The following is a 12854-nucleotide window of genomic DNA, read 5'->3' on the forward strand; positions in this document are numbered from 1 at the left end:
GGCCTATTGATTTCGACGTGGACGTAAACAACGTAAATCCCGATTCACGGACGACTTACGCAAACGACGTTAAAAATTCGAATTTCAACGTGGGAACGGCGGCCATACTTAACATTACTATTCCATTAGGGCTAAGCTCTTACTTTAGGCGGCCTATCTCTTACGTAAACAGCGTAAAAGTACTGCGTCGGCCGGGCGTACCTTCGTGAATCGGCGTATCTACTCATTTACATATTCTACGCCGACCGCAATGGAAGCGCCACCTAGCGGCCATCCGAAATATTGCAATCTAAGATAGGACGGATATGTTTAAGCGTATCTCTGTTTGAGCATACACTTAAACATAAGTCGGCGTAGATTCTGAGTTCGGTTGGCTTATCTACTGATAAGCCGGCCTAACTCTTACTGAATCTACCTAAATGTGTTGTAGAATAACTGGGGGGAATAAATTAGGCTAAACCAGGGCCAAGTTCCTAAGGCTGCATTCACACCTTGGCGTACCTAATCGCGGCGTTTTGTCCCGCGAATTGCGGCGACAAATTGCAGCGTTTTGTACCGCGATTTGCGGCGACAAAACACAGCGATTGTGAATGCAGCCTTACCCCCAGGTCCACATCTCCTATGCCGAACGCCGAAGCCGCCTGAAAAAAAGGGTCCGGGACTTGTTTTGAGCTTCAGGTGTTTCGGCGTTCGGCATGAAGATGTGAACCATCTCCATAGAGGGCAATGTAAAATCATCCCTCCAGCGTATTAGGGGCTGCTGCGGCGTCGCGCTTCAGGCGTATATACGCCTAGGTGTGAATGGAGCCTTAAGGTGAACATTTGTTATACATTTTTAAAGGTTTAACGTTTGTGTGTGTTTTTTTTTTGTTTGTTTTTTGTACTTCTGGAAAAACCATGTTTGACATATAAACATTTAATACTAAGCACAGAATGATGTCCTTATTTTGAATGGTACCTGACCAGTGACTACACCTAATTGGCTGTATTTGCTGTTTAGCCGCAAATTTTCGTCTGGCTCTTTTGATTTTCAGGTTAAAGTTTGTCGAGCTGATTGGTGCCAACCATCCTGATGGATCAACTGCAACTCAAGCCATGTACAGCCAGCATAACATTGTGGGGTTGATTTACTAAAAGCAAATAGACTGTGCAGTTGCCCTCTGCAAGTTCAGTTGCTCTAGAGCAGGGGTGTCAAACTCCATTTCATTGTGGGCCACATCAGCATTATGATTGCCCTCAAAAGGGCCGGTTGTATCTGTAAGATTAGATGTCCAGCGCATCCCCTCCCCTTACATCAGATGTCAAGAGCCACCCCACCATCAGAAGTTGATTCCCCCACTCTCCTTCACAGTGCCCCCCTTTCCTTATGCTGCTGCTGGGAAGAAGCTGGATGCATTGCTTGAAAGCAGAAAGTAGGGGTCTGGAGGAGGACCAGAGGGGGGCTGGAGCTGGAGCCTGGAGGCCTGGATTTGGCCCACGGGCCTTGTGTTTGACACCCTTGCTCTAGAGCTTAGTAAATTAGGTAAGGCTGCATTTTGCAGATTACCCAATCACATGCAAGGAAAAAAAAAAAAAACGGAATTCTTGCTTGCACATGATTGGATGATGAAAGTCTGCTTCTTTACCAAGCTCTGGAGCAACTACACAGCAGTTCAGTCTTTTTTCCTTTAGTAAATCAACCCCTATGGCTATACTAAACAGAGGGCATAGCAGAAGCTGTTTCCTTTTTAAACGTTCTCTTTCTAGCTGCAAACCCTGTACTGAGTTAAACGGAGCAAAAAAGAATGGGATGGGCAATTAGTATGACTTATTCAGCTCAGTCATTTTGGGCTACAGCTATTTAGCTATGTAAAACGGAGGACTTGTATTGTGAAAGCTGTGCTAAAAAAAAAAAACAATAACGGAGAACTAAAGCCAGCCATACATGGATTACAATTCGACTAGTTAGGCAGCATTGATCGACTTGGGCACAACCAGCCTGTTGGATTTTTTTTACATATGATTACTGGAGGCAGCTATAGCTGCTAGTAGTAATCATTGTGTTCTACCAGCTGGTAATATTCCCCACAATAGCGCTGCAGGAGGCATTCCTCTATAAACAGTGAATGGGGAATCGTGCCATTTTTCTTTCCTGTAACCCATGGTGGAAGGAAATAAAATCAAATTCTCTATCGGCTGCCTAAAGACTAGTCACCAATTTTGCCTGGGATCTCCCTGCAGCTGTTCTTTTACCCATTACTGACTTAAAATGCTGTGTTCTACACTGTGTTTTTGTGTGGAGACTAGAGGTCGAACGATATGGGTTTTTCTCTGACCGATGCCAATATTTAGAAATCGAGGAGGCCGATGACCGTTATATGATGCCGATTTTTGCGGCCGATATTTTAGGCCGATTTTTGGATTGGGATGCATTGCGGAGGTGGGTGGAAGGTCTTGGGCGTGGGTGGGAGATGGGTTGTGGAGAGGAATAGATGGATGGTGCTGGCCGTGGGTGGGGGATGCGTTGTGGAGGGGGACGGATGGATGATGCTGGCCGTGGGAGGGGGGTGGATGGATGGTGCTGGCCATGGGTGGGGGATGCGTTGTGGAGGGAAATGGATGATGTTGGCCGTGGGAGGGGGATGGATGGATGGTGCTGGCGGTGGGTGGGTGGTGCGTTGTGGAGGGGGATAGATGGATGGTGCTGGCGGTGGGTGGGGGGTGCGTTGTGGAAGGGGATAGATGGATGGTGCTGGTGGGGGGTGCATTGTGGAGGGGGATAGATGGATGGTGCTGGCCATGGGATGCGTTGTGGAGGGGGATAGATGGATGGTGCTGGCCGTGGATGGCGGATGCGTTAGGAAGGTGGATGGATGGTGCTGGCCGTGGGTGGGGGATGCGTTGTGGAGGGGGATGGATGGATGGTGCTGGCCGTGGGTGTGTTGTGGAGGGGGATAGATGGATGTTGGTGGGTGCGTTGTGGAGGGGGATAGATGGATGTTGGTGGGTGCGTTGTGGAGGGGGATGGATGGATGGTGCTGGCCGTGGGTGGGGGATGCATTGTGGAGGGGGGTGGATGCATGGATGGTGCTGGCCGTGGGTGGGGGATGCGGTGTGGAGGGGAGTGGATGGATGGATGGAGCTAGCCGTGGGTGGGGGGTGCGTTGTGGAGGGGGATGGATGGTGCTGGGTGGGGGATGCATTGTGGAGGGGGATGAAGATGATTGAGTTGCATTGTGAAAATGGGTGAGGATGAGAGTTACATTGTGAAGAGGCTCATATCCACCCAGTCATCCTCATCCATTTTCACAATGCAACTCAATGCCAGCTTGTCAGTCTCAGCCAGGTGTCCTATCAAAGGAGATTAAAGTCTGCAGGGGGCACAGCAGCACACATTACATTTTTGACTTGCCCTCCATCCATGCAGGGAAGGAAGAGGAGGTAGTGCTGGCCGCGATCACCTGCTGGGGGGGGAGTTACTAGTCAGACAGGCAGCAGGGGCTAAGGCTTGTGACATGATGTTTGATGATGATGCTTTCTTCCTCTGCTACAGCCCGCCGAGGTAGGGGGGTGGGGCTGGGCAGTGCTAGTGAAACTTGTTTCTCTTCTCCTCTATAGGGGCCGGCACGCAGGCTATCGGTGGCGCGGGTGAAGGATTTATTCTACGTGCTGCTGTAGGCGGAGAGGGGCACTGGTCAGCAGGGTTTAGTGTGGCAGCCGAAAATCGGCCTAATTGTCACAATAATCGGCCGATGCCGATTTTTAAAAAAAAATGGCCAAATATCGGCTGATATATCGGTCGACCTGTAGTGGAGACATCCATCTTGGTAGAGGAGCAGAGCTGTGCTTCCCTATGTCAGAACTGTACCTGGTGGCTAATGATCAAGGAGCAGCGGGAAAGTTGGAGGAAGTCCATATGAATGAAATGAAAAAATGAAGTAGAAGCAGAGAGATGCTTCCACTGCAGGTCTTTTGAGTACAGCTTGCTCCACAGGAAGCAGAATAGTGAGCAGTTCAGTGGTGACATGAGTAAAACATCACTTTTTCAGCAGCAAAAATTATAATAGCACGAGCATGGAAAACTCTCATAATCAATCTTGCCCTAGTAAAACATAACATTTCTTGGATTATGGTCAATGAAAAATTGACCAGCATCCTTAAAGCTAAACAGACCAAATTTGAGAAAGTATGGTCCCCCTGGATCAAATACCTCCAAACCCTATAATCTCTAGATTTGAATAATGGGGAGATCTAGGACAGAATGAAATAACTCGATTACTAACCTTTGCTCTTCTCCTCTATATTCCCTTCACCTTCTCCCCCTCTTTTTCCTTATTTTATCTTGATTAATTTTGTTCTACTTTTATTTATACATTTATCTCTTCAAGATAAATCTATCATTCTATATCGATATACTATTTGTATCCCCATAATATTTTTAAAATTTTTAATAAAAATGTATTGAATCAGAGTAAAACATCACGAGACTAGCAGTCGGAGGCAGCAGTTCATTGGATGTTCAGCAGATTTAGAGGAGTCCCTAGCCACAGGAAGTGCACTGATATTTTTCAGTAGCGTTCAAGTCTAATTCCTGTGCGATTTTGGGTGCAGTGTGTTTTCAGCCCAATGATGTAAATGGACTGCAACAAAAGTAGTGCATACACGTGTAGCACCCTTTAGTGTGCTAGAAGTGTAAATAGATTATTGTTTAGTGTAGGTAAATTTGTTGAGGCTTGCCTATATGTGTTTTTGTTTTCCTGGGTTGGGCAGAGATCCAGGGAGGGCTGGATGACTCGCAGACAGCATCACTGAGACCCCCCCCCCCACCCCCCACTTCTCGAACTTACTAGAAATTTCCAGAAGAATGGGAAAGGAGGTGTGGAGGAGCTGCCTGGAGTATTCATGAGGGCCCTGACCAATCCCCTGTTGGAAAGAACAGCAGCATGGTTGCTTATAAACTGGCAATACTGTATGCAATATACCCATCTATGCAGCAGGTGGCTCTATGCAGCAGGTGGCGCTGTAGTATTATAGTGTACAGTTCATGTGTTTTCTATGGTAATGCAATCAGAGGAAGTACCTTCCTTGTTGTGTTATATGCACTTGTTTGTATTCAGTTCCTGTTATCTTATGCTGTAAGACAGGGTTGCCTAACCTTTTGAAGAGCGAGGGCCACTTAAGCGAATTGGTAACTGGTCGCGGGGCACAATGAGCGGAGCGGGAGGATGACAGGTCTGATTAGCCCAGATGGAAGGGGGCAGATCTCTTTCTATTTTTTTTTTTTAGGTAGGCGGGTGTAAACAGACACAAGTCTGTTTACATCTGCTGCTCCATAGAGGTGAATATTAAGTCTGATTGGGTCGGACCGATCATGTGAAAAGGGGCTAAGGCTGCTTTCACACTGATGCACTGCGATTTTCTCAAACCGCAGGTGCATTTTTTGCGGTGTGGCGCACTTTCTGAAAACGCAACAAACCCACAGGTAATAACAGAAGTCTATGGCTCAGTGCTTGATTCCTCTACCAGTGGCTTAATTCACAAAACTGCTGCTCTGGGATGGTGGTCGGCAAACCGTGATCTGGGCTTGCCAACCTGCTATCCCAGAGCAGGAGGCCAAGGGCCACATGTGGCCCCCGGGCCACTGGTTGGGCACCCATGCTGTAAGACATGCATTGCTAATCCTCCATGAATGCAAAGTTATTGCTGCACACAAGAATCTTCCAGGGCATGATTTCAATACTTTGACAACAGTTGGGTTGGCAGGGGGCAGGCCCCCTCAAATACTCAGAGTCAGCCCAGCTGTGGGCAGTGGCGTTCGAGTGGAAGATGGAGATGGAGGCTTTCCTCAGGCCTGGGCTCGGGTGTGGAAGGGACCCTCTTCATGACACAGAGGTGTACTGACCAGGAGGCACAGGAGCAAGGTTGAGGACAGCAGGAGAACAATGCCGGGAAAATCTCCAGGAAGGAAGACAGCCAGAAGGGCTGGTACAGCCAGAGGACTGAGAGATCTGGAATGGATGCAGAGTCAGTCTGGGAGGACTGTGGAGTCTTAGCCAGGAGGGCTAGTGAAAGAGGCAGCTGCAGCCAGGTGGGCTGGCAGTGCCTGTAATACTAAGATCAGTAGGACAGCTGGGCACTGTGACGACTTTTTGCTACACTACCAAAGTTCCCATCAGTGCTACATAAGTGCCACCTCATCAGTGCTACATATAAGTGGCACCTCATCAGTGCAGCCTCATCAGTAAAGTGGAACATTCACTTATTAGCAGTAGCCTGAGAGACCCAGAGATTGTGGGATATATAGTTTCTTCACAGGAAGTGTCAGTTCTTAGACTACAGACAGAGGTCACACAATAAAGAGTACCATGTAGCCTCACGTTTGAACACAAACAGAATTTGCTGACAAAAGATCGTGAAGATTTACCTTACAATAGGCTGTGTGTACAGGGCAACCTCTTACGCAGGGTAAAAAGGTAGGCAGGTTTATAATGCCGTTTTATTTTCTAGATGTTGCATATAGAATATAAAATCTTTGCTTTTATAGTTCATGTACACTCTCTGATTGTGTGCCATCATTATGTGTTGGTAGGGCGTATGAACTTGTGTCCACTTCTATATTTGAGAATAGATTGTGTGCTCCCACCGCCTGGGATTTTATGCCATCTTGCAGTCTTCCCTTTGCTGGAAAAACATCACCATGGCAACCAGCAGACCAGTCGGAGAATGCTCCATTATCTCCTACAGATCAAGTTTGTTTAAATACCCTTTCAGACCTTTTTTTTTTTTTTTTAATAAACCGTACAAATGGCAGCAGGGTTGGAAAGAGCGCATAACCCATAACAACCAATTAAATTTCCGCAGCCATTCCAGGGGACGGATGAAAGCGATTTGATCTAGGCCAACACCGAAACTGTACTAATGCAAAAAAGGCCAATGCGTTTTGGGTGTCGTCCATACAGAGTTAATTTTCCAAACCCCAAAACAAAATCCTGCATTTGTAGTGATCAAATCGTACATCTCTTATTATTTCTGCTGCATAGTCTGTTTCAGTACGATTTGATTACAAATCACCTTTACGAAAAACTGCCTATGCATGTGAGGGGTACCTGTAGTTAAAAACGAAGGGCCAGATTCACATAGAATTGCGGCTGTGTAACGTAACCCGTTTACGTTACACCGCCGCAAGTTTTCAGTGTTAGTGCCCGATCCACAAAGCACTTACCTGTAAACTTGCGGCGGTGTATCGTAAACACGTCTGGCGCAAGCCCGCCCAATTCAAATGGGGCGGGTACCATTTAAATTAGGCGCGCTCCCGCGCCGGACGTACTGCGCATGCTCCGTTCGCAATTTTCCCGACGTGCTTTGCGCGAAATGACTGGGGCGCGACGTGTTTGTGAATCGCGAAGTGCGTAACGTACTTACGCCGGGAAAAACAAAAAATTCAAAAGCGACGTGGGAACGACGGGCATACTTTAACATGGTGGAGTAATTTTACACCATGTTAAAGTACCCCTAATTTTGCGACGGGAAACTAAGACTTGCGCCAACATAACGACGGGAAAAACCTTTGTGGATCGCCGTAACTGCTAATTTGCATACCCGATGCTGGAATACGACGCAAACTCCACCCAGTGGCGGCCGAGGTACTGCATCCTAAGATCCGACGGTGTAAGTCAATTACACCTGTCGGATCTAAGGTCTATCTATGCGTAACTGATTCTATGAATCAGCCGCATAGATACTCTGAGAGATACGACGGCGTTTCAGAGAAACGCCGTCGTATCTCTTCTGTGAATCTGGCCCTAATTGTACAGCTTTACCCAAAGTGGTTGTAAAGGCACAAGTTTTTTTACCTATTCTATTCATTCAATTCTGTTTATGAAAGTAAAAAAGCCCCCCTAATACTTGTCTGACCCCCCTCTCGATCCAGCAATCTCCACGAGAGCCCTGCCTCTCCAGGGACTCGCACTCTGGCTCCCGCTGCTGTCAATCACAGCCAGTGAGCCAATCAGAAGATGGAGGGGGCGGGCCGAGAAATGGGCACACAAAGCCGCAGCTCAGGACCGCGCCTGCTTGGGTTCCACCAGAGAAAGCTGCTTGGTGTTGGGGCACCTGGTAGGAGGGAGGAGACAGGAGCACCGACCAGGGACACGAGAGGAGGAGGAAATTGGTGCCCAGTAAGGAAGTGGCTAAATATCTTATCCTATCAGCCTCCTGTAATTCTCTGCACAGCAGAACTATTTGAGGAGGAGCCAGCACTGAGAACCAATCGGCTCTATTGCTTTTGCACAGTGGTGTGAAAGATGTCCAAGGAAACAGAAATTTAGAAGGTTTTTTTTTTCCTATAGACACAATGATTGAGTATTAATATCGTAATATCACTAGAGGAGTTCAACTGTAAGACTAAGGTAGGGCATAATATGGATTATATAACTAGGATCCTGAGAATATGATTTTTCCTTTTTAGTGATTCTAAAGGTGGATTATTTTATTAATTTTTTTACTAACAAACATGTTATATTTACCTGCTCTGTGCAATGGTTTTGCACACAGCAGCCCCAATGCTCTTCTTTTTGGGTCTCCTGCCGGCGGTTATGGCTCCTCCCAAGGCACGCTCCTGTGAATGGACATTGTCCGTTCACACACACAGCGGGGCTCGGCCCCTCTGCCTGATCCCTCCTCATTGGATCACTGGGTGTGCTTGACAGCAGAAAGAGCCAATGGCTCGCACTGCTGTGAGCCAATGAGAAAGGAGCAACCTAAGAGAGCCACTGCTCTCATGCACATTGCTGGATCGAGATGGGGCTCAGGATAGTATATGGGGGGGGGGCTCACCCAGAAGATTTTTTACCACTTTTAAAGTGACAATCTCAGGTTCCTAAAACATGTTACTGTGATGTAATTGCAAGAGAGAAGCTATTGTACTCTCCACTACATTGGCCCTTGTCGCCAGCCTCCCCTTCATTCCAGCACTGCAGCCTCCATCAGTGCCTTCAGCTTTTGACACTTCCAGGAAAATTGTTGAAATGGACATCCCCTGGCACAACTCCAGGGCAACCTAAAACTGCCTCTGACCCAAATTATGAAAGCATGCAGAAAGGGAGGAACAGTCTGCTTCCCTCAGTGTCCAGCCGCAAAGAGGCGGAACCTTTTTTATCATCACAGCTTTATAGACGGAATGACATCATTCATATGAGCACATCTGATTCGTTAGTCCATATATGGCTTTTCTTCTTGTGACGTCTGTTCTTGCCACAAGGTCTTTCACTCAGACTCACGGGGGCCATCTTGCTTCACTTGATGGAGGGGGCCGGAAGGAGTGAGAAGGAGACGAGTAACAGCTGTTTTCACTTAATCACTCCTGAAGGGTTTTTTAACTCTATAATGATTTCTTTTAAGGATAATAATACTTGTATGTATGTATGTGTGTGTGTGTGTGTGTGTGTATATATGTGTGTATATATATATATATATATATATATATATATAATATATATATATATACACACACAGAGTACAGACCAAAAGTTTGGACACACCTTCTCATTCAAAGAGTTTTCTTTATTTTCATGACTATGAAAATTGTAGATTCACACTGAAGGCATCAAAACTATGAATTAACACATGTGGAATTATACATAACAAAAAAGTGTGAAACAACTGAAAATATATTTCATATTCTAGGTTCTTCAAAGTAGCCACCTTTTGCAGCAGACACATCTCTAGAACTGTTAAAGCGGTTCTCCACCCTAAAATGAAGTCGCGCTGATCGGCACCCACTTCCGGCCCGGCATTCACGGGCAAAAGACGGGCATTGCGTCACATCCCGTCGCCCCCCCCGCCGTTATGTGCTGGGAACACTCGGCTCCCAGCAAACAGCGGGAGCCAATCGGCGGGCGCAGTGCGACTCGCGCATGCGCCGTAGGGTACCGGGCAGTGAAGCCGGAGCGCTTCACTTCCTGGTTCCCTCAGCGTGGATGGAGGGGGGAGCAGCAGCGTGACGAGCGATCGCTCGTCCTCTGCTGCGGACACCGCTGGACTCCAGGACAGGTAAGTGTCCTAATATTAAAAGTCAGCAGCTGCAGTATTTGTAGCTGCTGGCTTTTAATATTTTTTTTTGGCGGAACATCCGCTTTAAGAGGAGACTGTGTGAATCAGGCCTTCATGGTAGAATATCTGCTAGGAAACCACTGCCTGCGCTGTCGTATCTTAGCTGTCTAATTCCGCCGGCCGCTAGGGGCGTGAACGCTGATTTACGGCTAGCATGCGTAAATCAGCGAGATACGCCTTTTCACGAACGTACGCTTGCCCGTCGCAGTAAAGATACGCCGTTTACGTAAGGCGTTTTCAGACGTAAAGTTAGTCGAACAAAAAGCTGGCCTAGCCGTTCCCGCGTCGAATTTTGAAAATTTTACGTTGTTTGCAAAAGTCGTCGGTGAATGGGGCTGGATGTAATTTACGTTCACGTCAAAACCAATAAGTCCTTGCGGCGTACTTTGGAGCAATGCACACTGGGATATGTCCACGGACGGCGCATACGCCGTTCGTTAAAAACGTCAATCACGTTTGGTCATGGTTTATTTACATAAAACACGCCCACCTCTTCACAATTTGAATTAGGCACGCTTACGCCGGCCCATTTACGCTACGCCGCCGTAACTTAGGAGGCAAGTGCCCAGTATAATTTTACATGAAAGTTTACATCTAAAATGTAACCGCCTATACATCTGGATCTACCACATCTTTATGCATTTTGTGAATTCATTGCTGAACATTGCATTGCCCAGGTTTGTGTTGGGGTTCTGGTAAGCCTATTGTATCTCATGGTGTTATATTAAATATGTGTTTTTTTTTTTCTTTTTTCAGGTGCCTGCACAAAAGCGCAAGCTAGAAGAACCCGTTATGGAATTCCGGTCTCCCCGGGGAGCCATTACTCAGCCCCTGAAGAAACTGAAGATCAACGTCTTCAAGGTCCACAAGTGTGCTGTGTGTGGCTTTACGACAGAAAATCTTCTTCAGTTCCACGAGCACATCCCCCAGCACAAATCTGATGGTTCCTCCTATCAGTGCCAGGAATGTGGCCTCTGCTACACCTCTCAAGTGTCCCTCTCCAGACACCTTTTCATTGTTCACAAGCTCAAGGAGCCACAGACCTCTGGCAAGCTCAATGGTTCTGGAGAGGATGCTCAGCAGGAGAATAAACCTGCAGCTGGGAACGAAGCAGCAGATGGCATAACATCTGACAAAACGTGCAAAGTTTGCTCCAAGACATTCGAAACTGAAGCTGCCTTAAATACCCACATGAGGACTCATGGGATGGCTTTTATAAAGTCTAAAAGGATGGGCACTTCAGAGAAATGACATTGTCTCTACATTAAGGAGTACAGCACTTCTGTCCTGCAAAAGTGTGATTAGAAGAAGACCTATCTATAGAAGGCTAAAGCAGCCATTTTATGCATTGAACCAATACTCAAGGGGTAGTTCAATAGTACATTTTTCTTGCTGTACAAGGGAAAAGCACAGGGCTCTTAAATGCTAGGGGTGAATCCAAGTTCTACCCTTGCATTTGCAGTCCAATTACTCCCCAAACACTTTCAGTCCTCACTTGCAGTGTTCATTGCAATGCCCTTCCGGCAGCTAAGAGGTGAGAATGAGGGCAGAGAAGACGTGCAAGTGAGGTTCATAGTTTACATTTGAGAAGGTACCTTCTTCCTAAGGAAGGATGTGCATCAGATTCTGGGTACTAGTAATCCACCTCAAACATTCCCATGGTGTAGATGGAATCTTTAGCGCTACAGAAGTGTGGCCACTCCCAGCCCAGAAGGCCCGGATGAAGACAGCTGCCTCTGAGTTAGTCTATAAGGAGGTCTTGTGGCATTACCTCTGTCCTTATGGAAGCTTCTAGTAACTTTCAGTGATATCAAACCGGAATGAGTGGGAGGTTTTCACTTCAAATGCGAAAAGGTTGACTGCTTGGGACAATTGTCACCTAAAGTTGTCTAGCCCCAAGGGATAGGATCTCGAAGACCACAGCTAAGTGTCTATGCAGCATGGACACTCCATTTCTTTAGCCTTTTACTGGTTAATGAAGGAGATCCACTTATAATGCAGTGCTGCTGAAGCTGTTGGCGTTGTAGTTGTTTTGGGTAGGATTGGTTGACCACCAGTCGCTGGAATGGACCACCGAAAAAGCTGGGAGAACACAAGATGGAATACTGGCGCCATGAAGGGATTGTCTTTGGATGACTTGTACTTTCAACAATACACTACAAATCTAATTTTTCCCTTTGCTAGCAAATAATGGGCTGCGACCTCCATGATTATTGGTTCACCTTAAACAATGGCCCCCACTGTTTCACCAACATGTCCACTTTTTTGGATCGGCTGTTAAGTACCTTTAAAGAACAACAACCAATAATTGGTGGACTAAGACGATGGAATCACCCCATTGCAATACTTTTCATCGTCACTTACCTGCCTCTTCAAGATACTGATACACTGGCCCTACAAAAGCAGTGTTCAATGTAGAATCCACAACAGATGTAAATATAGACTCCTTTTTATACTCTTTGTGACTGTATTGATGTACAAAAAAGTTATTTTATATGTGATATGACCTAGGTGAAAATTTGATTTAAAGGGTACCTGTCCCAAAGCAAAATACTCATGTGAGAAGCCTTGCATGAAGACATTGCTGCACACTAGCAATGCAACTTTCAATGGGTCACTGAAGTGCAACCAGTATTAAGAGAATGGCTCCTTGCATCTGAGGCTTATTACACAGGTGTGACAAAGTACCTTTTTAAAATTGTAGTTGACCTAGTTGTACAGATGTGCTACATAGGTATTGGGTTTATATAATAACACAGTGCTTA

General features: G+C 46.5%; 1 protein-coding gene across 1 annotated transcript in view; it reads left to right on the forward strand.

Annotated features, from left to right (window-relative positions):
• ZNF532 (zinc finger protein 532) overlaps positions 1–12549 on the forward strand; it is a 105105-nt gene extending 92556 nt beyond the window's left edge. Inside the window, exon 8 of the mRNA XM_040337771.1 lies at positions 10846–12549. Within this exon, the coding sequence (XP_040193705.1) occupies positions 10846–11340 (495 nt within the window). The 3' untranslated portion in view covers positions 11341–12549. The remainder of the gene's footprint in view (positions 1–10845) is intronic.
• The last annotated feature ends 305 nt before the right edge of the window (positions 12550–12854 follow it).

Source organism: Rana temporaria, chromosome 1 (assembly GCF_905171775.1).
Source record: "Rana temporaria chromosome 1, aRanTem1.1, whole genome shotgun sequence".
Classification (NCBI taxonomy): Eukaryota; Metazoa; Chordata; class Amphibia; order Anura; family Ranidae; genus Rana; species Rana temporaria.